Below are 25,082 nucleotides of genomic sequence, written 5' to 3' on the forward strand. Positions count from 1 at the left end.
AATGAGTTCATAATTTATAGATCTTCAGTACCTTTAAATACAGGCACCCCATTTCCTGAAGCAAAGACACTGCTTCCTTTACCGAATGCTTTTTTATCAGCAGAGAATCCTTTCTTCCCCCACCCCGAGTTCTTGCACCAGAACTTTTTACTTTTTCTCCTGAGCTGGGTTATTACTATTTTACAGCATGAATAAATAAAGCCAGTGCCTTTGGATGAACAGATACAACAGATGAGGGTCAGAATCAAGACATATCCAGAGCTCTCCAACCTTGAGTCAGTGGATGTTTTTCAATAATTATCTATGGTTAGGAAAAGGCAAGCTGTTAAAGCTCCAGGGTTGACCCTCTGGGAAGTTTTTTTTCTGATTTCTGTGGAAGTTACCAGAACCCACCTTTCCTGGCCAGGACGTGCTGATCCCCAAAGGTGTAAGGTCCAAATGATGTGCCCTAACCTCTCATTAGTTATCATTAAGGGGTAGTGTGTGTGTGTGTTGATGTGTGAGTGGAGCTACAAAACTCCTTTGCTGTTAAAGATGATTGTATGCATTTATTTCTGTTTGAAACACTGTTGTGAAACCTGGGCTGTGCATGTATGTATGTATGTGTGTGTATATATGTATGTATATACATATATATACACCTAAAGGGATCTCTCAGCTCATTGAGCATAGCTGGCTAGCCGACCAAGGTTTGGCATCTTCAGATTTCAGGTCTGCACTTAAAGCGATTATATGACTATGTCGTCGCTGCCATTAGCTTGCTTATCAGGCTTGGAGCCCGAAGTATGGCTCTTAACACCTTCAGTCTGGTAAGAGAGAATCATAGCCAAACATTCTACGGTGCTCATATGTATTACTTCACTGGAATTATTGCACTCTTTCGCCCTTGCCTCTCTGAGATAGAACGGGAGGGGTGGGGTGTAAAAGCCCTATTCCTTTAGGGTTCTTCAAACTCTCTGCAGTTCGTCTCCCCATCTCCACTTCTGTTCGTACCCCAAGACTTTCCTGCAGTTTCCCTGATATTTTCCTGACGATGCGCAGGAGAGCTCGGCCCACCCCCGCTCCAGCCTCCTTCTGCTCCGGTGAACGCCTCGCCCCGCGACCACTCCTGCGGCGAAGTCGAGAGAACCCAGAGGGGAGGAGCCTCCTCCAAGACACTCGGCTGGTCACACTCAGTCTGATTATTTACACTCAGCTCCGGTTCCTTTCCGCCAGCCGCTGCTGTTCCAGAAGCTCCGGGGCTGGCGGTCCTCCGCTGACAAGGGCCCTACGGGTGGCGGGCGACAGCCGAGGAGCGCGGGGCAGTGGGGCTGCGGGCCGGTGGCTTGCGGTTCTTCGGGACGCGGCGGGCGCGGCGCGGGGCCCCTGCCTGCGGCGTGGGAGAGGGGGCGCCGGCGAGCAGGGGACCCGGCCCTCGCGCGTGGCGGGCGCAAGGCGAGCACGGGGGACGCCGGGCCTACGGGGTGGCGCCCGTGCCGCCCCTCGAGGCGCACTCCCTATAGCTTCTGGCCTGGGCCCAGGGGCACCGCCTCCGAGCAGCCCTCCTCCGTGCTGCCTTGGTGCTCCGGGTCGAGCCCCGGGAGGCAGGCGAGGGAAGCGGGGGCGTGACCGGGGGGCAGATGTAGGCGAGCCAGAGGGCGCCACGCCACCGCCACTCCGGGTAGCAGTAGGGCAGCCGGAGGGGCAGCGACATCTGCGGGCGGGCGGCCGACGCTTCCTGGCGGCGCAGGGCCGAGCGGGGCCGCCCAGAGGACGTGGGCCGCCGCGAGGCTGGCCGGGCCTCACTGCCAGTGGACGAACGGCCGACTCGCCAGCGGAGCGGGAGCCCAGGTCTCTACTGCGTGGCCCCGGGCCCCGGACGCGAGAAGAAGCGATGCCCCCGGCAGCGCGCCCACGTCCGTCCCGAAACAGGCGGTTCGGCGACGTCAGTGAATGTGGAGTTGGGATTTATCAAGTCACCTCGAGCGACTCGGAAAACCTGTTTTTCCCACTGGGGGCAGTGATTATTCTTGTTGCCTCTTGCCTTTAAAAAGTTACTCCAACACGTTTGCTTATCCGTCCAGAATAAGAAGGGAAAATAAATTGCGTGGTCTGTTTCCGGATGAAGGAGTGTAGGGGGATCCCGCCAAGTGGGCAGAGTCAGTTTCAGCCGGAGCGGCGAGTCCAGCCCATTGACAATTCAGCTCCGGAAAGGGTTAACTGCATCCTGCTGGTTCGGTTTACATGTAAATAGAGAGCAGCTGCTCCGCGCGGGCCCCAGTTGGCCCTTTTAAGTTTTTGATTGGTTGCCAATGACATCACCGCCCGTGTTATAACACTGAAGACCCAAAGCGGCGTCGGATAAGCCCTCCTTAAAAAGACAAGGCCACGCCCCTTCTCCGCCCCCTCCGGACGCCTATTGGTCGCGGGCTCCTGCGAAGTAGCGGTCAGCTTTCTTCGGGTTTCTATTGGCCCAACGCGCCGTCGGTCGGTCGCCGGCCCGCCCCCTCAGAACCGTACATTTACAGTGTAGCAAAAGAGAAAGTAACTATGTTGCTGCTGGGGATCAATGAAGCCAAGTGAATGAGGGCTGAGTGTGCGACTCCATAGCTGAAGAGGAGCGCCAGATGGTGGAGGGTTACACTTATTTATGAAGTAAGTGGAAGTCACCGCGGCTACTCCTGAGAGCCCGGGAGTGTAAGGCGGTGGGGTGTGTGTGTGTGTGTGTGTGTGTGTGTGTGTGTGTGTGTGTGTTGCGATGCTCACGGAGGAGCCACAGCAGGTGAGGTTATAGGGTTCTGGCTATTGGCTCCCGCTGCCCTGTGCGTTTACTCTCTCTGCAGTCTACTTGGATTGGGGCGAAGAAAAAATGAGGTTTGTTGGGATGCTTTGCGGCAGTTTTAAATGTCCGGGGCTTGTTAGTACGCTATGTTGCGAAGGGAGATTTTAAGTGCCCCAGGAGTAGGGAAGGAGCATTCTCTAACCACTTAATTTTCTTTCCAGCCCCTGACTAGAGGTGGAAGGACGACTAGCGAGGGAGAGGGGATAGCTCAGTTTTTCTCTGGGAGGTTTCCTGGGCCAATCTGGACGGTTTCACGGGCAATATATACGCCCGACCCTCTGCTGCAGGGATGCAGAGCTCTTTATACACTCCATGTGTGTGTGTGTCTGTGTCTGTGTGTGTGTGTGTGTGTGCGCGCGCGCGCGCACTCCGTGTGGATGTGGGGGTCCCAGCTTGTGTCTCCGAGAACAGGCTTCTGCGTCCCTCTCAAAGGAAATGGACTGTTGATCCTGGAACATACCCTACCAGGTAACACAATAGCAAAGACTTTCAGCGCTTGGTCCAGCTGGGAAACAGTTATAGCTTCTGGAATAGTACTTGCTCTTCAAAAAATACTACGCAAGGGAGGGAGGGAGGGCAAGGGAGGAAGCTCGGCAGGGAAGAAAAGAGGGAAGGAGGGAGGGAAGGGGTTGGATCCTTCTCGCCCATCCAAAGGTGGGTGAGAGAAAGCCACGTTGGTGGGGATCTGTGGATGTGAGAGGTGTGTGCCCCTATGTGTGTGCCAGTGTGTGGATTCTGCCTGTGCCACTTAGGCTGTGTGTCAGAGAATGGTGACAGTCGTGTGTGTAGATGGATATTCGATGACATTTTTTTCCAGGCAGCTCTTAAAGTTCGTTTAGATGAGTGACTCTTGCAAGGGGTTTGGTTTCTTTTCTGGGTGTATGTCTAATAGGAGAGGAGCCAGCAGGGCCCAAGTGTGGAGTGCCCCTGTGCCTATGGGGAGGAAGGAACTGTCCCTTTGCAGGCGCCCTCTCGTGAGACAGGAGGTGGACCCGATGGGCAACTCTTTACTTCCCACAGGGACGGGCTAATTGGGAAGTCTTCTTAATGAATCCATCCTCTTGAAAGGGAGGCGTATCTGTGTGAGACTGAAATATTATGCTTAGCTGCTGCCTCCCATTGAGAGAAGGATGCACAGTCTGTGCCCATGGGGAAAAGAAGCAGGGAGGAGAGTTGAAATGGTCTTTTCCTTAAAGGCAGGAGTGGAGGGAGGGGGTGGTGCGGCAAGGGAGCAAAGGGTGATGGATCTGCCAGGGTTGCGATTTCCAGACCTGGCTCCTTGGCTTGAGGCTTCATTTTAGGAGACCGGTTTGTAACGAAAGAGGAAATGCAAATTAATGTATAAGAGGCTAGTAGGAAACATGGGCGGTTTAAATATGACTCTGCTGTGCTTTTCAAAGGACTCAGTAGAATGGAAAGTAAGACTAGCTTGTAGTTAAAGAGAGTCACTTAGGGGGATGCTTTCATTTTGACGTGAAGAAAGTTGACAACTGCCCCTGATGTATATTTAGCTACTGTATATTCCCGTGAGCCATGCCAGTGCTCTTGGTCATTCCTTTGCCTTTGCAGTGGGTGACGGAATTACACAGAAAGTATGCACAGGTGGATGCATGGGTCTTTCTCGAGTGGTTGCAGTATACTTCTGCCCAGGAGATGAGGCCCTGCAGAGATGCCTCTTATGAACCTTCCCTTCTGCCTCCAGCTTTTCTAAATCTGTGTGTGTTTACCTTCTCTAAGGCTGTACTTTGATGTAGGTCCATGAAAGGTTGTTCATCCACATTTGCATGGACTTTGCACCTCACCTTAGACTCAGCAAGCAGTGGGGGTCCTCAGGTTGACATCCTCTTTGACTCCGTAGCCGTGAGGTTCAAGCTCCGAGAGTGGCAGGATAAAGGGCTCTCAGGAGGACTTTGCTCAGAGGGGCGCAAAGGCCTTTCCTAGGGATTGGATTCGACTGCCTTTTGTGTCACGTGACTTGATTCTTTCTTTCCCCCTCCCCTTCTTTACAGACTGTCTTGAGTTCTTCTTGAATTGCCAGTTTTCAGCCTCCTCATGCCTCCGTCTCCTTTAGACGACAGGGTAGTGGTGGCACTGTCTAGGCCCGTACGACCTCAGGATCTCAACCTTTGTTTAGACTCTAGCTACCTTGGCTCTGCCGCCCCCGGCAGTACCAGCCATCCTTCTGTCATCACCACCACCGTTGTGTCCCTAAAGGCTGCGAATCTGACGTATATGCCCTCATCCAGCGGCTCTGCCCGCTCCCTGAATTGTGGATGCAGCAGTGCCAGCTGCTGCACTGTGGCCACCTACGACAAGGACAATCAGGCCCAAACCCAAGCCATTGCCGCTGGCACCGCCACCACCGCCATTGGAACCTCTACCACCTGCTCTGCCAACCAGATGGTCAACAACAGTGAGAATGCAGGCTCTCTAAGTCCATCAGGTGGGGTGGGCAGCCCCGTGTCAGGGACCCCCAAACAGCTAGCCAGCATCAAAATAATCTACCCCAATGACTTGGCAAAGAAGATGACCAAATGCAGCAAGAGTCACCTGCCGAGCCAGGGCCCCATCATCATTGACTGCCGGCCCTTCATGGAGTACAACAAGAGCCACATCCAAGGAGCTGTCCACGTTAACTGTGCCGACAAGATCAGCCGGCGGAGACTACAGCAGGGCAAGATCACTGTCCTAGACTTGATTTCCTGTAGGGAAGGCAAGGACTCTTTCAAGAGGATCTTTTCCAAAGAAATTATAGTTTATGATGAGAATACCAATGAGCCGAGCCGAGTGATGCCCTCCCAGCCACTTCACATAGTTCTCGAGTCCCTGAAGAGAGAAGGCAAAGAACCTCTGGTGTTGAAAGGTAATGCCCCCGCGCCCCCACCCCCAGCACAGTCCTGATGCATCCGGGGTCACTCTGGGTTTTCTCGTACAAGTACCAGCATTCTCCTTCCCCCGGGCTGCACAAGACCAGAACTGACTTTCTTCTTCTCGACTTCCCTTCCATGCCTTTTCTTAATTATCTGAATGTAGGGAGAGAGACTCCTACAGTGGACGGAAAGCCAGAAGACCTGGGCTCCCGTCTAGTTGGGCTTGTCACGTCCCCTCTCAGAGACAGTTTTCTCTTCTTTCTAAAAAGGGGCTTTATGACACCAGACGGCCTCTCCCGTCATGCCTGGTCTGGTAGCTCTCTTCCCATCCATAACTCGTTGGAAAGTTCTTGTCTCTCAGACTTAGCCAAGGCTGATGGCATGGAGGAAACAGCAACCCTGGTGAACAGCAAGTAAACTGACAAGTGCCACTTCTTTCTGTGGGAATTCTTCCTCTTTCTCACCTCTCTGAATAGCTGGGATGATCTATGACTTATAAAGTGACTTTCAAGAAGGGCAGAGATCCTTATTCTCAGTCTCCTCAGAAAGTATCAGTTCACCCCAAACATCCGTTCCTCTGTCAAAGCTCCAAGGGACAGTCCCTTTTATGAAATACTCCCCAACCTATGATTCCTTCCGGCCTCACCTGACAACCAGTAGCATCACGGCTCCTCCTGAGATGGGGGGTGGGCCACTTGCCCCAGGACACGGAGCGCAGAATAACTGGGAGGTCGGAGTTGCTGAGCACTGGTGGGAGGAATGAACTTCCCGCTGTTCTCTGAGCTCCTTCTGCACACTGCTGCCGAAACGAGCAGAGGAGCCCTCGTCCTGTGCCCATTCCTGGTGCGCCTCCTTGTCCTCTGATGTCATCCGTTGGGACCCTGCACATCACTTTTCCTGTTTGGTGTCTTCTGTAGGGTGGTGGTGGTGGTAGTGAGAGATAGTCAACTTCTTTCTTCTTTTCTCTTGTATTTTGAGCCAAGGCACCCAGCTGGGGCCACCTCGCTAGCCAGTCTCCTGAAGCGTGTTGACCCAAGGCATGGCTGGGTTCCTTTGAATGCCTTGAGTATTTAAATTGCAACAAGCCATTGGGGTGGGCAAAATAGTCATTAGTCAGGGTGGGCCAGCTCTGCCATCCTTCTTCTCTTCTTCCCAGCGATGCATTCTGCCTTGGATTAAGCAGTGTTCTTAGAAATATGGTTCAGAATTTCTTTGCTATCATCCTGCCCGCCCACCGTCACTGCCTCCCAGCTTGCTCTCATCGGGCTCAGCCCACACAAAGGTGCAGCTTTCCTTGGGGCTGGTGGGCTCCGAGGGAAAGGAGAACATGACGGAAGTGGCATCCAGAGGGTTCCAGCAGCACCCAGTCACTTTTTGTTGTTGTTGATGGGTTATGGATCTGACTTCAGACTGTCAGATTTCCTCTGTGTACCTCTGTATTTTATCATTTTATATCCTTGTTTGCCTTCCCAGTTGGGTTACCCAGCTAGTGTTCTGTCACTGTTATCTTGGCTTGTCTTATCTATTTGAGATGAGAAAATACAGCCTACAAACTTCTCTTTTGTAGTCATCTGTCTTGGGGAGCCAAGAGAGGGACAACCAGTGGTCTTAAGGGTAGTCTCTTTGCTCACGTAGAGTAGATGGTGTTGAGCAGAAGCAGGCCTTTCGTGTCTGTGTGACCTGCGGACAGGCATCAAGCAATACAAAGGAGGATGACCCTGGACTTGAACACGAGGGCGATTGGGAGGACTTGTAGACCCCACCCTCTGCTTTGCAGTGGGCATTGTTGCATGTGGGAGTGGCTTGTCAATTTCTGGGAAATGAATCTCCTAGGTGTTACTGATCAAAGTAGGGTTCCTTCCCCCCCCCCCCCTCCCGTGGATGCAGCTGAGAGTCTGGGCAGCCTGCACTTACTCCTCAGTGTCAGTAAGACTGCCTCCATGGGGCGGGGCCGGGCCTGCTGCTGACCTCACCACTGGGCGCCCTGGGCGGCCGCCGTTCGGGCTGATCATTTTCGGGTTGGTGAGACACAGCGGCGGTCGACCTGGAAGACACGCCGGTGGTGGAGGTTGGATTCTTTGTAGTTTGGGTGGGGGTGGGAGTCTTTCTTCAGTTATCTGGGAATTGGGTTGAAGACGTGTAGTTCAGGAACAAAGGGGTCTGTAATCTAATTCATTTATTATTTCTCTCATTAGTATCGTGATCTCTTTTGGGGGAATAGCCTCAAGTTGGGACCATGCTGGGAAAGAAGGAAAAGAGATCAATGTTAGAATGCCCCTACCTACCCTTTCCTCTGGGGAAACCAAAGGTTAATACCATAGCACCATTGTGGTGAAGGATGGGTGGGCATCTTTCAGAAGGCATGGCCAGCAACTTCTCCTAGGTTCTTGAGTGGGTCAAGCAGACCATTCTAGTCTGGCTTCTCTGCTGAGGGTCTATTTTAGTAATCCCCTCCCTTGGTGATGTAAGATTTTATTTTAGCAAGAGTGGGAATGGTACCATTTTGGAATGAGTGATTTTTGCAGGCAAGATATAGTGGTGGGGATGGTTAGAATCAAAGGTAGAGACTTCTAAGGTTCCTTAATTTATTTTCAGATATTTCAGTACAATCTTGGGTAATTTATGGCTAACCCATCTGATTCTCTGGTTTATGTTTGTAAACACTGGTTGCTACCCTCCCTGTCCAAGTTTTATGTGCCCCTGTTTCAATGCCACGTTCTCCATTTTTGGTGCTGCCTGTCAAGTAGAACGGCTGCTCAGATCCCATTTTAGTAATGCTGTGTCAGGTTGGGAAGAAACTGATCAGAGGCACAGAAGCCCCTGGGATTAAGTTACTGTTCTAATTTACAGTCCCCTCCCCGTTGTGACCTATGTCTGAATCTGTCTTTTATTCTCATCTTCTGAAGAATAAATGGCATCAGGCCGGTGCTTCTACTCAAACTGGCAAAAATGATCCAAAGGAATAAATATTTAGAGCTTTGCAAAGCCTTTGAAAGAATTACAATCCATTTTACCCGAAGGTGATTTTTAATGTGATTTCTAACCAAACTGAATAAGGAGGTGAGACAATTCTGGGCTTTCCACGATGAGGGCTACCATCTTTGTTATGATGTTTATAAGGCTCCCTTTCTTTTCAGCAAGGCTGGGATCAGAGAAATAATTCATCACTTACCTAGGTGGGAAAGCATACTCTACTCCTGCCTCCTCTTTAAAGACAGTCTATGCGTTGAAATTTTATTGTAACATTTTTTCAAATACGCAGAAAAGAGTGTAGTGAGTACCCATATACGTATCACATTCGATGACTATTAACATCTTCCCTATTTGCTTTCTCTTCCTTTTTATGGTTGTTGCAATATGTCATAGTATAGACCACATTTTACTGTATTTAAATAATTTTCATGTTTAAACTTAATGTTTGCAAATGAAGAAGGCTGAGAATCATTTATAGTATGGACAACATTTTCATGCCCACTTCTGAGAGCTTTTCAAGCTTGGAATTCCACTATAACTAAGTCGCGATCAGATCTCTGGAGAAGTGTCCCTCTCTCAGAGGGGAAGGTTTCCAGGCACCTCTTTGGGGGACTGGGGGACTGTAGCTCCCCCTTCCACATGGGTATGTCAGAGCTTGTGCCTGTACCTGCTCTGTGCTGTCACAAAACAAAGAGAGACTGGCTGCTGCAGCCTCTGACAGGCCTGCCTCTGTATCAGAGGCATTTATTGGGGGGAGGGGGCTGGGGGAGGGGGAGGAAAGAGCATCACTTTAGGAGGCTGATATGTAGCAAAGTTTCCATAATGTAGGGAGTTAGATTTTTATGCTCTCAAACTTTCCATCATAACTCTTGAGAAATGAGCAACCCAGATTGCACATCTTCCTATAGTCAAAAAAGATTCTGAAGTTAACGCTTGTAGGCAATGTCGAGTTTGACGACAAAGTGAATGGCCATGCTCAGAAATCCAAGATCCTGGAAAAATATCCTTTCTGTATTCTGCTTTGTTTTGTGTGTGTGTGTGTGTGTGTGTGTGTGTGTGTGTGTGTGTGTGTTGGGAGTGGGGAGACTTCCTCTTGTCTGTTAGGAAGTTTTCTTTTTTTTTTTTAAAGACCTGTGAAATAAAGGCAGAATCTAAAGTCACAAATTTAATGTTGTTGTTCTGAGCTTCTGTATATCATCCACACGTGATGACATTAGCCTTGTAGCCAATGGTGGAGACATTCAGGCAGGACTTGGGACCCAGCCTGTCTGAGTCCTCATCTTGGCTCCCTTCTTAATTAGCTGTGTGCCCTTGGGCAATTGCTTCTTCCTTTACTTCCCTACTTCCCCCTTTACAAAAATAGGATATGACAGTAGCTCTCTCATAGTGTTAGTTTCAGAATTAAATGAATTAATGTGTGCAAAGTGTCTAGAACAGTTCCTCATACATGGTAAACACTCAGTAAATGTAGCTTTATATTATTACTATTGTTGGTGGAATAGGAATGATGGTGGCAGTGAAAGTGTAATTTTGGATCCTCTTCCAAAGTAGTACAAATCACAAGCTAGGTGTAGCACTGTGTGTGTGTGTGTGTGTGTGTGTGCGCTGCTATGGCCTAAAAATAACTTGGTGACTGTTACCTAATTTAAGTAGGATACAGTTGGAATGCCAAGTAATTACAAAGACACGTTGGGTCAGGAGGGCGCAGTAATTTGGGCCCATCCTAGAATTATTTATTTGTAGGGGAATTTGTAAAAACGTGATGATAAATCTGTCCAACTCATGCCCCATAACTAAATAATGAAAGCATAAAACTACTAAGCTTTGCTTTTCCTGGCCTCTCATCAGGCTGATTTATTTTTGGAATAAGGATTGTAGTCTGACTATAAAAGGGTCGGTGGAAGGAGGGGGGGGATGTGTGCTGCATTTTGAGAAGTTCTGGAAGCTTGGAGTTGCGATGAGATGAGACGTGAAGGGGAAAGGAGGGAAGTCACCGAAGGGCCTGCTCATTGATTTAAGTCAGTCTGAACCTTTCCCTGAGCCGGCGCCCATTGCCTCTACTCTCTCTGAGTGTTTGCAGGGACCGTTCTTCTTCCGAATTAAAATGTAAGTGAGGAGTCTGTTTCCTGTTCACTGCATGGTCAGCGACGTGGAGTTTAGCTCACTTACACCTGAGCTGAAATCGAGGCTCTTCCCCAGACCCACTAGAGGTGTCCTTAAGCAACTGGGGTTACTGCTCTCAGCCCGTTTTTCTCCATCGTAAATCAGGGGGTACTTCCAACATCACAGGATGAGTTGAGACAATGTAAACAGACCATCTGGCACGCAGATAGCCCTCTGTAAATCAGGACCCTGGGCTCTGCTCGCCTACCCCCAGGCCCGTTCAGAACCCTTTCCATCAGTGAGCGGGGGCAGGGAAGAGGGTGTCTGTTACTCTAAACACAGTGCTGTGGGAACAGGTTAAGTATGAGCCACTCGTCCTCACCAGTTCAGATCAGTGAAGTTACCCATCTGGCTTGTCAAGGACAAGTTCAAGGAACTCCTCTCCTAGCACTGGTAGAAAATGCTTTTAGATTAGAAAAGCGGGGTCGGGGAAGGGAGGTTTGACAAAAATCCCAGGAGCAGAAACTACCACGGAGCCTTGTGGTGCGCATGCGCTCAGGAGCTAGCCGCGGGCCTTGGACCTCCGACCTGGTGCTGTCAGCGGCCAGAGCTTCCCCGGCCCAGCATCGCTGGGGAGCAGTTTGGGTATAAAAATGTGTGTGTTTGCAGTCCCTGGGCAGTTTAACTCGAGGAAGTAGATAAGGGTACACGACCAGTGGCCGGTGTGTGGGGTGGGGGGCGTGGCACTGGCGGGGCAGGCAGAAATTCTAATCCAGGAGGGGCCATCTCACCTTTCTGAACTCAAGAATCCCAGGTTTTAGATGAGGAAGAATTAGAGGTCACGTAAGTCCAAGAGTCTTCACTCTAGGCTGCTCCTTGGAATCGCCTGGAGCAATTGCAAACCTGGGAGGCTCAGTGCCCACCTCCAGAGATTCTGATTAAATTGGTCAGGGGTACCACCAGGGCATGAAGACTTTTAGATCTCCCAGGTGATTCTAACTTTGGGAACCATCCACCTAGCCCAGTCTTCTCACTCTGCGGTTACAGAAATGGGGCCTGGAGAGGTTGATCGCTCATCTGAGGTCACGTGCATGATTAATTTTAGAGCCTTAGTGCAAAAGTAGGTCTTGCTAGGTCGATAGATGTGTGTGTGTGTGTGTATTATCTGATTATAACAGTACTAGTGTGTAGCATACAAATATAAGATATTTAATCAATCATTTTGTGTATTGATACCTTTTTTGTTGAATTTTGAGATTTCAGTCCCAAACTATAAGGACCTAAAGTCTAAGATCTTTTGAAACCAGCAAACTCTTGGTCCTGATATTTCCCTGGGTCCTAGAAATATGGGACAGATACTAGTGACGATTCAGTCTCATCTTCTAGGGAATTTAATGGTTTAAGGAAGAACTGGAAAACATTTATTAAAATGCATTCCTGTACCCAAGTGCCTCAGGTTTCTAGGGACTTTTTGGTTGGTTTGTCTCCACGGATGTACAGCCTTGTGGGTACAGGAGATTCATTCATTTGTTCAACAAATAGTATTGAATGCCTTCTACGTGCTAGGCACCCGTGCTCAGGCTGAGGCATCAACCATCATGACTCTTATAATGTAAACGTTGGAATATACGGACCATATACGGACCAGCTAATAGCCCAGATTCTTTCCACCTGGAAGACGATGTATCTGTTTGGCCTCTTCGTCCTCTTCTGCCACACGGTCTTGTTTAGGGAGTGGTTTATCTTCAGGAAATCTCATTCTCCTGGGAAGTACGTGTTTGTGTGACATTTGGCATTTTTATCGTTTCTTTTTACCTTTCGTGGTAGTGTCTGGCCTCTTTTAAGCACATCTTTATGGGCCAACAGAATTTCTTTCCTAAAACTTGATCTGATAAGCATTCTCTTTTTTATTACTATTATTTATTGGTTTTTAATGGAAAAGGAAGTACACCTTTTCTCTCAGCCTCAGAAGCTCACGGCTGACAGACCTCCTCCATGCACTGGAGTGGAACTTTGTAATTTGAACCTCACTAATTTGGGATATGTTGCTGATAGGAGTAAGACCCGTGTTTATTTTTTCCTGCATGCTCTCTATGAAAAGGGGACATGCTAAGCAAACAAACATTGTACGTGGTATTTCAAAGATAAAGTTTTGGCCTGCTTAGGGGAAAAAAAAAAAGAATTTGCAAGTACAGTTAAAAACCACTTTAAGGGACAGGGCTGGTTTGAAAACACAACTGTCTGTCATTTCAAAGCCTGTGATATTTCCCCTAAGCCATGTGGGTCACTTTGAGGCAAATTTTCTGTGCCTGTGTCTCCATACACTCGACATTCACGTCACATAACCTCACTAATTCAGAAAAATTGGTGAGGAGAGAAAATGATGCGTATGAACCACAGCCTGAGTTTTATTGTGGATCATATAGAAATAGACATTTTATATTCACGCTGAGGTAATGCCCTTTCTAATTATGAAGTCTGACTCTAGGTGCTGAGAGGAAGGCCTTAGTATCCTTTTTTTTTTTTTTTTTTTTTTTTTTGACCAGCTTATGTCTGTATCATCTATTATTACTTAAAAAGTGAGGACAAGTGGCTCACGGGAAAAAAAGGTTTGCAGATTCACCAAATTATCTGTATTGCCTTAATGTTTTATTTGTGGTGAAGCCTACTCGTCTCTCCCACCAGCACCTCAAGACTAGAACTTCGTGGAAAGAAAAGCAAAGCAAAGCTCTTCCTGAGTGCTTCAACAAAGGGTTTCATTTTCTTTGTCTTGCCACCAACTGGACCCCCAGTCAGGCATCTGTTGCCTTTCAATTCTCCATCAAGTAAAAAGATGAAATTGCCTGGTCCAGGGGGCAGTGTCAGGCTGTCCTCCCATTATGATATGAGCTCAACTGATCTTATTTTGTGTCCCTGGGTAAAGAGGCTGTCACCACTTTGCAGCAGAACATTATCGCCCACTCTTTAATTCTTCATACTTATTCTACGGGAGAAATAATCCCACGTTCTTTGATTCATGGCCCCGAGGTCCACTACCACTGGGCTGAACATCACCAGCTGTTGCTACTGGCAAGTGGAAAGAAAAACAAATTGGGAGGAGAGAAAGGAGGAGCCAGGGAGTAAAGGCAACAGCACACTGTGAGGGCAGGGGATGCTTTCAGAGTCAGAGAGACTGGATATCTTCTGGCTCCTGGACTTGAGTCTTGGGTCCGAGGTTTCAAGACTGTGAGTTACTACCATCCATTATTACAGAATGTCTGCTTCCTTCTTAAAATAATAAGATGAGACAGACTTCTAAGGGGGGTTTCCTTGAAGGGACAGAGGATATTTTCTTGGGTCTTATTTTTATTTTTCTAGTCTCATTAAACAGCACATTTTTTTTATGATAAGATTTTTAAGAATGGTCCAATGATTCTCATAAAATGATATTTTAATCGAACAGTGGAACACCATTTAATGACATGTAACTACTCTGAGTCTGATCAACCCATTATCCCTGAAATTAGAAAATTATTTGCCAGAGAGTTTGGGGAAAAAAATAATAGCTATTGAATGCTTTCCATGCACTGGGCATCGGGCTGTCACATATGTGTCTTACTTAATTCTCAGTGCAGCTGCTTGAGAGAGGTTTGAGATGCTCAGTTTTACAGATACAGAATCTGGGGAACAGATTAAAGATTCTCCCCCAGATCACTAACCAGTGAGTTGCAGAACAAGAATTGGAATCCAGACCTAAGGATCTCAAAGCCCAAGTTCTTTCTAGGCTGGCCACATTCTTATTTACAAGTGTGCGTTGTATCTCAGCCTTAGGGTTGCTTTAACTGTCCTTTATCTCTGATTGCCCTAGGTTACAATAATTTCCCCTCCCCCCCATTTTCTCATATCTCCTCAACTGAAAATTCCAGTGCTAAGAGTGACCAACTCCGTGTCTTCAGAGAAGAGCTGGCTTCCCAGTGAGCTCAGCGTGAATTATATCCCAGCTTTTGGAAACTTCAAAGTTTGGTCACAGCCAAGGCTTTGAAGTAGAGTGAGAAATCAGTGAAAGAAACTTTCGAAAACTACAATGATTAATTGTAGCATTTATGAAATGTTTGCTGTCTCGCTGACTCAGTGATCAGAGCATGACATTTCATGGTAACACCCCAGTCTGCATATGAGCGACTGAGACTCAGAGAGGTCCAGGCACTTGTCCAAGGTCACTCAGCTGGTGCCTGGTAGAGACCGGGCAGAGCGCTTTTCCGCTTCTGCCTCTGCTTGGTGCGTTTTCACTGTGGGGAAATTTAGAGGGCATTCTCTTTGTAGCCTGTGGAGTTGGGAATGCTACTTCCTTCTTTTGCACATGTTAATGCACTCACTGACTTTGTAGAATGGGAAGGCAGACAGGTATGGAAGTTATATATCGTGAGTAAGAAGGAATGTTTGATGGGGATATATGATTACATCCCAAAGACTCTGGTACCCAAAGATATTTGATTCCTTATGTTTTATATTCATTATCCATTCTATTCATGTGGATAATAATATTAATTATGTTTTTTTCCCCCTCAACTGCGTGAAGAGAGAATCTCTAGTTGGTTATCATTACCCTTTGGGAAAGGGAATTCTCTGGGATAAGTGAACAAGAATCTTATCAAACTATTTACTATGTACTGTTTACTATTTTCTTTTCTGTGTTCCTCTCCTTTCTTATCTTTCTTCTTTCTTGCCATAGTCTAAGCTTACAAACAGCTCAGATAATCTGGGAGTGTAGCAGGAACAGACCCCGGAGAAAGCATAATTAACCCCCATGAGAGATAGCAGAAGGGACCCCTGGGAACCCTGTGCCTGAAGTAGCATTCGTTCAGGCAGAATTATTGAGCGTTTGTTTCAACTGTCCCATTTTACAGATGTGGAAACTGATCACTTACCCAAGAGCACATAGATAGCAGAACTGCTATAGGATCCTTGTTTCCTAACTCTTAGTTCAGATCCCCGTGGGAGTATACACAATCCTTTGATTTGATTCTGGGTTGTTATTAAACAGGCAAATCTTGGGGGTCCAACTGTTTGGCCAGGTTACTTCACGTTTTCTTTCCTTTTCTCTTTGTAATGAATTTATTAAGCACCTTCTCAATGAATCGGTCTGCTGATTTGCATTTGTATGCAGCCCACCTATTAGAAATTATCTTTCATAGCAGAGGAAATGTCATGTGGAAGGAAACAGCACAGATTCTAGAACCGGACTGTGAGTTTAAGTTCTAACTTTGCCACTTATTAGTAGCATGAACTTGAGCAAATTCAATTCAGTGTGTCTCAGTTTTCCTACCCATAAAACAGGGAGGGCAATGACAATTCTCCCATAGGGTTAATTGTGGATTAAACTAGATAATATGTATACATGTGCTAAGAACAATGCCACACACAGAATAGCTCACATTTGTTGAAAATGTACCATGATTTTAATATCGAATATCTGTAATAAAAATTCATCATCGTATACTTATCTCCAAGGGGCATATGAGTAATAAAATTCAGTCAAATGAATTGACATTGCCACTGGTGCCATGTAATAGAAACCACTCTTCCATGCCTGGTAGATTTTTTTGTTGTTGTTTAAAAGTTTGGAAAAACCCAGTGTTTCTAGTGGGATGCCTAGAAAACTGCATCCGTACTTTTTTCTGAATCAGTTCCAAACAGGAAAATTACATACTAGTGCTACGTGAGGAAATCTTATAAAATTAAGTCTTAGCAAAGACTGAGTGATATACTCATTGTTGGAATCTTAAGAAAATTTTAGACAAAAAAAAGAAAGAAACTCAGATGACATACTAATCCTCCTGACTGGCCTGGTTTCACTTTGACAGAGTCTCTTCATTCTTTACCCATATATGTGCCTATTTTGCAGAGGTTTTCATATAGAAACTGAAATTCATTTTCACTTTATACTGCAGGTACTTTTGCTTCCGGTAAAGTCATCACAGGTTTTCTTTAAAGGTTATCACATGTCTTATTTTAGGGATGTGTCCCATTTTACTTAACTAACTTGCCTGTTAACAAAGTTAAGATGGATTCCAAGTTTTTGCTATTACAAGAGAAACCTCCAGAGGGAATTCCTCATTTGAGAGCCTCTCCACTTTCCCGCTGAGGAATGGAGGGTCGGGGCCAGCTACCTTGGGTTTATTTTTTCCCCCTAACCCCCCTTTATTTTTTTCATCCCAGCTCTTCTCTTCAGAAAGCAAGAGCCAACTGTCTGTTAAAGATACTGGTGTGGAGGGAAGTCTTTATCCTTGATCCCGGGTCTTTGCACAAATTCCGATTGTGTGTTGCAGCACACGTGCCCTAAGGCACGTGCTGTGAATCTCGGACTTGGAGGTTGGTGAGCAGAGGGAGGAAGTCTGCAGGCAACACTCAGCACTGTTCAAAACCAGAAGCGACTGTGGACACGAATGATCTGGCCGACACCACCTCCTTGTTTCATAAGTCTGAGTCACTCCCAGTTTTATGCTGTTGATAAGACACTTTGAAAGGGACATCGTTACAAATAACAGCAGAAAGGGTTAGACCTTGTGAGATGCTGTGTGATATGTGTTTGTGTCCCCACCCCCTTTTTTTTAAACCCTGGGGTTTTAGTGCAGTGCTGAAGTGTTCGGAGTGCTTAAGCAAATGCAGTCAAAAGAATACATCAGAACGGAAAGACAATTCCCATTAGTTCTTTTTGCCAAATTAAGGTAAAATGCCCTTTAAATAGGACCTAATTCTCTGATAGATAATTAGCTTGTCTTTCCTGATAAAGTATGTGAATTGGATTGAATTTATTATAATTAATCTTGCATATTATGTAAAAATGCATTCATCTGCCCTTATTAGGTGTATCTCTTCGTTCCTACCTTAAGGGTGACTCAGAACCCCCTCCTCCTCCAACTCCAGTGAGAACTGAATGAATTGGATGGATCCCAGGGTGATGGGCAGCTCTCGGATACAAAGGTTAGGAGAAGCTGAATGCCGAGCACCACCATTCAAAGGGACAGAGCTTTCATAAAAATGTCTGTGCATCTTAAAAAACAAAACAAAACAACAACGACAAACTTCGATTAGGTTTTGAGTCCTGAGAATCACATGCTTCAAAGCTGCCTGAGTAATTACCTTGAAATCAGTCTCCGACTAGTGACATTCTTCTGGATTTACAGTGTGGAGCATTTTCCAAGGGAGTGAAGAGTGGGGTGATTGGCAGGTACACTTGCTGGGGTGTCTGGGCAGTGAGTCTGGGAGGGGGCCCGAGGAGGAGCAGAGGGGCCTTTCAGTGACTCCAGGAGCCCAAGCTCCTCCCTGTAGTTTTGCCTCCTCCCCACCCCCCAGCCGTTCAGAGTTTTCTGAGACTTCCCATCTGGCTGCATTCAGGGCTTCTTGTCTCATTGAAAGCTATTGTCCAGGGTTACTTGATTTTGCCAGTATCAAAATGTGTGTTGGGGAGATGTGGGAGTTCGGGAATAAAAGAGCACACTGTGGATAATTCATCCAAGAGCCTCTCTCCTCCAATTTGAAGTGTTTCTTTTCCCGAGAAGAGAGCAGCTATTTGATATTCTGTGGGGCTGCCTGACACATGGCATAGAGTTTAGTCAATGATCACTGCCTATACGTGCGTGTGTATATGTGAACACACACACGTTCGTTAACGTTTGTAAAATGGGGACGCTAATGGCACTAAGCGTTAACTCATTTCATGAGGATAACAACAGTTATCTCTAGCTGTGTGCCCAGGATGGTAGCCACAGGTCACACGTGGCCATTAAGCTCTTGAAATAGGCTACTCCAAACTGAGCTGTGCTATGCACATATGGTACACACTGGATTTCAAAGGCTTTGTATAAAAGAGGATGTAAGAGATGCCGCTGATAATTTTTTCAAGTTGCTTACATGTTGGAATGATATTATTTCAGCTGTGTTGAGCTAAGTACAATATATAATTAATGTTAATTCTGCCAGTTTCTTTTTACTTTTTTAGATGAGACTGGGCACATTCAGGGTGGTATGGCCATAGACCTCTTTTTACTTTTTAAAATGCAGTTACTAGAAGAAGATTTGTGATATAGTAGCTGGCATCACATTTCTATGGAATGGTGCTGATCTCTATATAGTAATAAGGATATTATTATCTACTTTTGAGATAAGGAAACTGAGGCTCAGAAAGGTTAGGTAAATTCCCAAAGTCACACAGAAGAAAACCAAGCTCAGAGCGGTCTGACTACAGAGCCCATGTTCTTCCCCAGGACAAAACTGCTGAATGATGCAGAATTTGTCTGGCTTTTGCTCTTGGTGGTCCCTGGGAGGTAACCTCTGGTTACACCTGAGCATATGCTACTGACATGATTTAGAACAGGGGTGGGTCATCAGAAAGACCGACAATCTGATTACAGGGTGGGGGCTTTGTACTGGCCTGACCTCCTCCTGAGAGGGAAGAAGGGGGCTGAAGATTGAGTTCAATCATATGAGCAATGGTTCAGCCAATCATGCCTCCGTACGAAGCCCATATAAAAACTCAGCACCAAACCTGGGTTCAGCTTCCTGATTAATGAACACATCGGTGCCCTGAAAGGGTGAAGAGCCCTTGAGGGCACAGAAGTTCCCCATTCAGGACCCTCCCTGACCTAGCTCTAGGGTCTCTTCTTTTTGGTGATCCTGATTTGCATCCTTTATCATAAAAATATAGCAGCAAGAAGGCTCTTTCCTGAGTTCTGTGAGTCACTCTGGTGAATTATCCAACCTGAGGAGGGTGTGGGAATCCCAGAATTTTTAGCCCCTTGGTCAGAAGCGCAGGTGGCCTGGGAGCCCCTGGACTGGGGCTGGTGTTGGAAGTGAAGACAGTCTTGTCGGGAACTCTGCCCTTAACTGGTGGAGGCTGCTGACTCCATGTTGTTAGGGTCAGAGTTGCCCTGAGGTTTGACAGGAACAGACCGTTTGTCATCTGGATGTATGCTGTAGTGGTACACTATTTGGGAAAGCGATGTAGACTCTCTAACCTCACATCTGGGTGACAGTGGCCAGTTACACCCTAGACTGGTAGAATGACTCAGTCTTCCAGAAACAGCTTTTGACCACTAGGCTCAGCCTGAAGACAGGGTAGGCTCTGACAGCAACCACCAAGCCCAGAACCTTCCAGCCTGCAACCCTTGGGGTCCCCTCTGCTTCATCTCCCACGCAACACCACATGGATGGTGGGGGCATATGTAAGTTCTGTACCTCCTTGATATCAGAGATTCTTAAATATCGGTGTTGGGATTCAGAGTCTTATAGGAAACTGACATAGGGTGATAATGCGAGTGCAAAGTGTTGCGTGACGTTTTGTTTTTTTAAATAGTCTGTGTCATTGAGAGTTCGACTGTTGTAATGTGTTCTGTTACATCTTAAGCACTGTGTTCAGATCAATTGTCGTCTTTTCTTTGGGGGATTTTGTTTGGATATTTAAACCATGGTTCTACATGTTTTCTTTGGCTGTTTTGCTTTGGTTTCTCCTTCCTGCTTAAAATAGATGCTGTGTCTTCCCCGTGGTCCTGCTAATCGTACCCTTCTGTTCATGCGCAGGCCTGGCTCTTTTCCCGCAAGGCCCTCCTAGGTCAACAGCTCCTAGAAAGTGGACTCACTGCAAGGGCATCTTGGGGCTGCTCCGGAAGGCACATTTCTAAGAAAATATAAACTTAAGCTGTGTAGTTATTGCCAGAGAAGGGTCCCTTACCGGTGAAAGCCAGGAATGAAACAAAAAAAGGTTCTCGAGTTGGAGAAGAGGTGTCTTGAAATGCCCAAGATGACTCAATTTCTACCTGCCTGGGCCAGCTCTGGGCACGTTTCATCCTGCCACTCTGCCCGGCTTGCTGTTCAGAACCGTTCAGCGTGAAGGTTGCGGGCAGTGAACTCTTAGGCACTCTCAGTAGCTGTGAGAGTTCAGCCCCAGTTTCTAAGAAGGAGAGAGGATTCATCAGAACCAACCACAGAGGCACAGAAGACTGGGTGTTTTCCTCTCACGCTGTGTCCCCGAGCATCTCACCTTCCAGAGGACCAGAGGCCCTGAGGCCCCTTCCCTGTCTTGTAAGAGCACCCGGAAAGTTACCCCTGTGGAATAAGAAGGGATGTAACCATCTTTTTTTTTTAGAGAAGAGGAAAATCCTGTGTTTGAAGAAAAAGCTCTTAAGATACGATTATGTTTTGAAATGGCTTCATGGTTAAGGAACTTGCCTGAAGGTGGCAGGTTTAGTGAAAGGGACAAGAGGAACCCAGAATTCCTGGTTTTAGATCCAACATTTAGTCCCTTCAACAGGAGGCAGGAGAAACAGCCCCGGGGTGGTGAAGATACTGTGTGAATCCATCTGTTGCCCTCACCGTGTCTGAGTGCGCGAGTCAGTTAGCCAGACCAGGTCTTGTTGAGTTTTGTGCTCTCAGTACTGTGCCCTCAGCCCACACTTAGTGCTTAACAAATGTGTGTGGAGATGGACTGGGGTCCCCCGACATCCCTCAGGCCAAGCGCTCTCTCCTAAGTCTTCTTTTCTCATTCTGGCTTTTTCAATCCCTTTATCACTTGTGTAGAATGTCCAAGGAGGACACGAGGAGAGAGGAGAAAGGGTTAGAGGCCACCAGGTGTGAATCGTCTGGGACCCCAGCCGTCCCCTGGTGTGGCTATTTGTCACACTTACACCTGACAGTCCTGCAGGCTGTCCGTTTCCATCAGCCTTTCCGGCCCCGCTTCCCACCCAGGGGAGTGACAGGATTTCTGGGTCCTCATGCTAAATTCACCTGGCTGGCCCCAAACCTGCCCTGCCCAAGTCACAGCCAGATGGCATTACCCCTGATGTCTTTAAAACGAGTCTTCTGCCAGGGGTTTCCTGTTTCCTCTAATGTTCCTTCATCTCTCTCCTTTCTCTCATTAGATTTATCTTCAGGGGCTGTATATATTTCAAAAGTTGTTTTAATCTCCGAAATTCCTAGCATTATGCCGAGCAACACATAACACAAGCTTTACAACTAACTGGCCCTCTCTTGTCTCATTCTGAAGTTCGTTTACTGTAGAAATATTTAATGAGCACCTGCTATACAAATCAGGTGTTGCTCTAGGTGCTAAACAGTGAAACTTACATTTTCTATTAATAACTACCAGTATTAGCTGATTAAGTCCTTGCAATAACTCTACTGTTGCCTGTTGGTACTATTATTAGCCGTATTTTGCAAAAGAGGAAACTAGGATTCGAGAAGGCCAAGGAACTCAGCCAAGATCAGACTGCTGGAAGGTGCAGAGGCTGCCTGAGCCACAGCGCAGTGATGCTGTGTTTCCTCTAAGACAGACGACAGGCTCGGCTTTCTTGGGGTCCACATTATAGTACTAACCACGGAGCGATGAAGTCAGCAAGCAATTTCAGAGAACCGAGGGGCGAAGACTGCAAAACTTTGAAACGCCACGATTTGGTGAAAGAGCTAAGGGAGGGGGGCCGCTGTGCGTGGGCGTCAGGGAGGCCCTTTGTGAGGAGACCCCACGTGACGTGAGATCAGAATCACCTAAGTGAGGATCTCGGGGAAGGGAGTCCCAGCAGGCGGGAACAGCCAGGGCAAAGGCCCTGAGGTGGGAGGCAGATCACCCAGGCCTCACCCACCCTGCGACAGCTGGCCTCGTTCTTGCTGTCATTTCATCAGTGTCACTATATCCAAACTGTGCTGAAGTAACAGAATGCTGGAATTGGGAGACACTCACAGATGATCCAGATTCCTGATTTTCTGCAGCTGGCAGAAGAGGTGACAGAGCTAGCACCCAAGGTGGCTTGAGGGTGGAAAGAAGGGCTGCTTTCCAAGTCCTTTCTGTCAGGACGTCTGTCCCCCTGAGCAACGTTAGGCATGGCTTCAAGGGGATGTGGCTGGGAGGTCTGATGGTGCCAGAGGTGGGGTGCATCCCAGATCCCCTCTCCTTCCCCATGTCCCAGGCTGAACTGACCATGACTTATCTGGATTTCCACTTAGCCTCAAATCCACGTCAGCATTGTCTAATCCCAGCCCGCCTCCTCAGAGATGTACTGGCCTCTTAGTTGTTCTGTTGTCCCCTTCATCCCAGAAGATAGTCCACGACGTGGGGTCATGCTGGCTTTTGACCTGATGCAAACTCGTGTATCTGTCAGTGCACAGAGGCCTCATCGGGCTTCAGACTGACCTCCCCAAGCAAAGCCCTCATATAAGGGTCTGACCGTTGGCATGGCCAGGCTGGGTGAACCCCTGCGCCAGGAGAGCTCACACCTGCTCTCTGGGGCAGTTTATACTTGATGCTCAGCCTTGCTTCATATTCTTGCCAAATATAGAATTCAGCTCAGTGACTTGGGGAAGTTGTTGCTATGCCTTTTGTGAACTGAAAACCTTGGTTCAGTAAAACAATTCACATTTCGATATTGACACTTGATCCTTTCCCCTACCGCTTCCTGAGTTCCCTAAGCCACAGCCCTTTGACCTCCAGATCACGTTAAGACACATCATGGTCCAAGCTGTTTGTCTGGACACAGGGGGTTCATACACAGTGAGCCGAGATGCACACAGTGTTTTTTCCTGGGCGCTTCCATACACTTCGTTGTGATGGAACCCACCTGGGTTTCACTAGTGTGACCTTGTCTTGCTTCCTGCCTTTTCTCCCTCCTCTTGTCATGGATGTTTTTAGATGACCTTTTATGAGAGTAATTTCCAGTGGGATGTTTCCCAGTAGAAATATGTTCTCTCTGGAGGCTGGCTCTTGAGATTTCTAGAGATTTATTTAATTGGACTCTACTTAAATCCCATTGGGAAACATACTTTTGCTGTGAAGTTGTGATGTGTTTAATTTGGAGTCGAAGATAAATGTTGGTCCTCAGGGGAGGTGGGTTGAGCAACAGTATCCCTTTTGAACAGTGGGCTTGTTTAATGAATAGATTTACTGGCTTTTCCTCTGTTTGTTTGTTTAGCAATGCTTCGTTATTTAAACTTCTGCACTGAAAAAGCAAAGAATGTTTTCCCTCTTCAGAGAGTTAAACAATAATGGAGAGTATCTGCTTGGGCTCTTGGGGAAAACAGTGGCTTTGAGTTTTACAGTACTCTCCTCCTGTTAACATTCTTCTCTCTCCAGCCTTCTGGTATGATCTCATGGATTTTTTTCCCATCCCTTAATCTGTCTTGATGGATTAACAGGTATTGAGTTTTGCAGCGAACAGAGAAGGCGAAGCCCTAACATGGTATCGAGTAGCTTCCCAAATACACAGAAAGCTCCAGCTAAACTGTTCTTCAGCCCAGAGAGATGCTCGGGGAGGGCATGGGTCAATGCTGACCCACAGGGAGGGTGTAACTGATGAGGAAGCATGTGTCTTTGGGAAGAAGTGGGCTCTGGGCTTGTGGCTGATTTGTGGAATGAAGGTTCTGGAAGATCCCATGGATTTGCCTCTTAGGAGTATGCCAGTCCTTCAGGCAGCATCCCTGTCTTAACTTTGGACCATTTCTGGCTTGACTTTAAGATACGGCACCACCTTGGGTTGGCTCCCAGAGGCCAGGGTCTCAGGCAGTCCAGGGGTTTTGATATGGTTCTTCAAAAGTAAGAATTATAATTTATATTTTAAAAAAGGAAGCTATCCTGGGAATTAAAAGGGACCTTGTGTTTGTCTGCTGGGGCTGCCACAAGAAATTACCATAGACTGGGTAACTTCAACAACAGACATTTATTTTCTCATAGTTCTAGAGGGTGGAAGTCCGAGATTGGGGTGCTAGGATGGTCAAGTTCTGGTGAGGTCTTCCTGGCTTGCAGATGGCTACATTCTTGCTATGTCTTTGTCCTCAATGGGAGAGAGAGAGAGAACAGGAGAGGGAAGAGAGAGGCAGAAAGAGACCAAGCTCTCTGGTGTCTCTTCTTATAAGGGCACTAACCCCCATCATGAGGCCCCCACCCACTCTTATGAGCTCATTAACCTAATTATCTCTCAAAGGCTCCATCTCCAAATACTGTCACATTGGGGTTAAGGCTTCAGAATGTGAATTTGTGGGAGAGACACACTTCAGTCCCTAACGGGGACAAAACATGTATTCTGGCAAAGAAAGTGTATGAATTTTGTCCAGGGTTTGAAATATAGGTACATTGCACCTAAATCTGATGAATTTTTTTCTAGCTCTCTTTTTCTCTCCCTTGTCCTTTCAAACCCATATCGATCACATATTATGGACTTCTAAACATTCAGGGGCCTCCCTGAACTTAGGATAAAATCGCAACCGCTGAATGTCCCTGAGAGGCCCTCTGCGGACTTCTTTGCCTTCCACTGGCCATTCTCCACTGTCTCCCCTGCAAGTTCACACTGCTCCCC

General features: G+C 47.2%; 1 protein-coding gene across 2 annotated transcripts in view; it reads left to right on the top strand.

The window, feature by feature from the left end:
• Window positions 1-1,936: 1,936 nt before the first annotated feature.
• Window positions 1,937-25,082, top strand: part of DUSP10 (dual specificity phosphatase 10) — a 37,756-nt gene continuing 14,610 nt past the window's right edge. Inside the window, exons 1-3 of one of the 2 annotated variants that reach the window (XM_032466647.1) lie at window positions 1,937-2,634; window positions 2,983-3,289; window positions 4,831-5,684. In XM_032466647.1, coding sequence (XP_032322538.1) covers window positions 4,874-5,684 — 811 coding nt within the window. In that variant the 5' untranslated portion in view covers window positions 1,937-2,634; window positions 2,983-3,289; window positions 4,831-4,873. The remainder of the gene's footprint in view (window positions 2,635-2,982; window positions 3,290-4,830; window positions 5,685-25,082) is intronic. The other variant, XM_006188143.3, reaches the window with a different exon arrangement.

This window comes from Camelus ferus, chromosome 23 (genome assembly GCF_009834535.1).
Source record: "Camelus ferus isolate YT-003-E chromosome 23, BCGSAC_Cfer_1.0, whole genome shotgun sequence".
NCBI classification, from domain to species: domain Eukaryota; kingdom Metazoa; phylum Chordata; class Mammalia; order Artiodactyla; family Camelidae; genus Camelus; species Camelus ferus.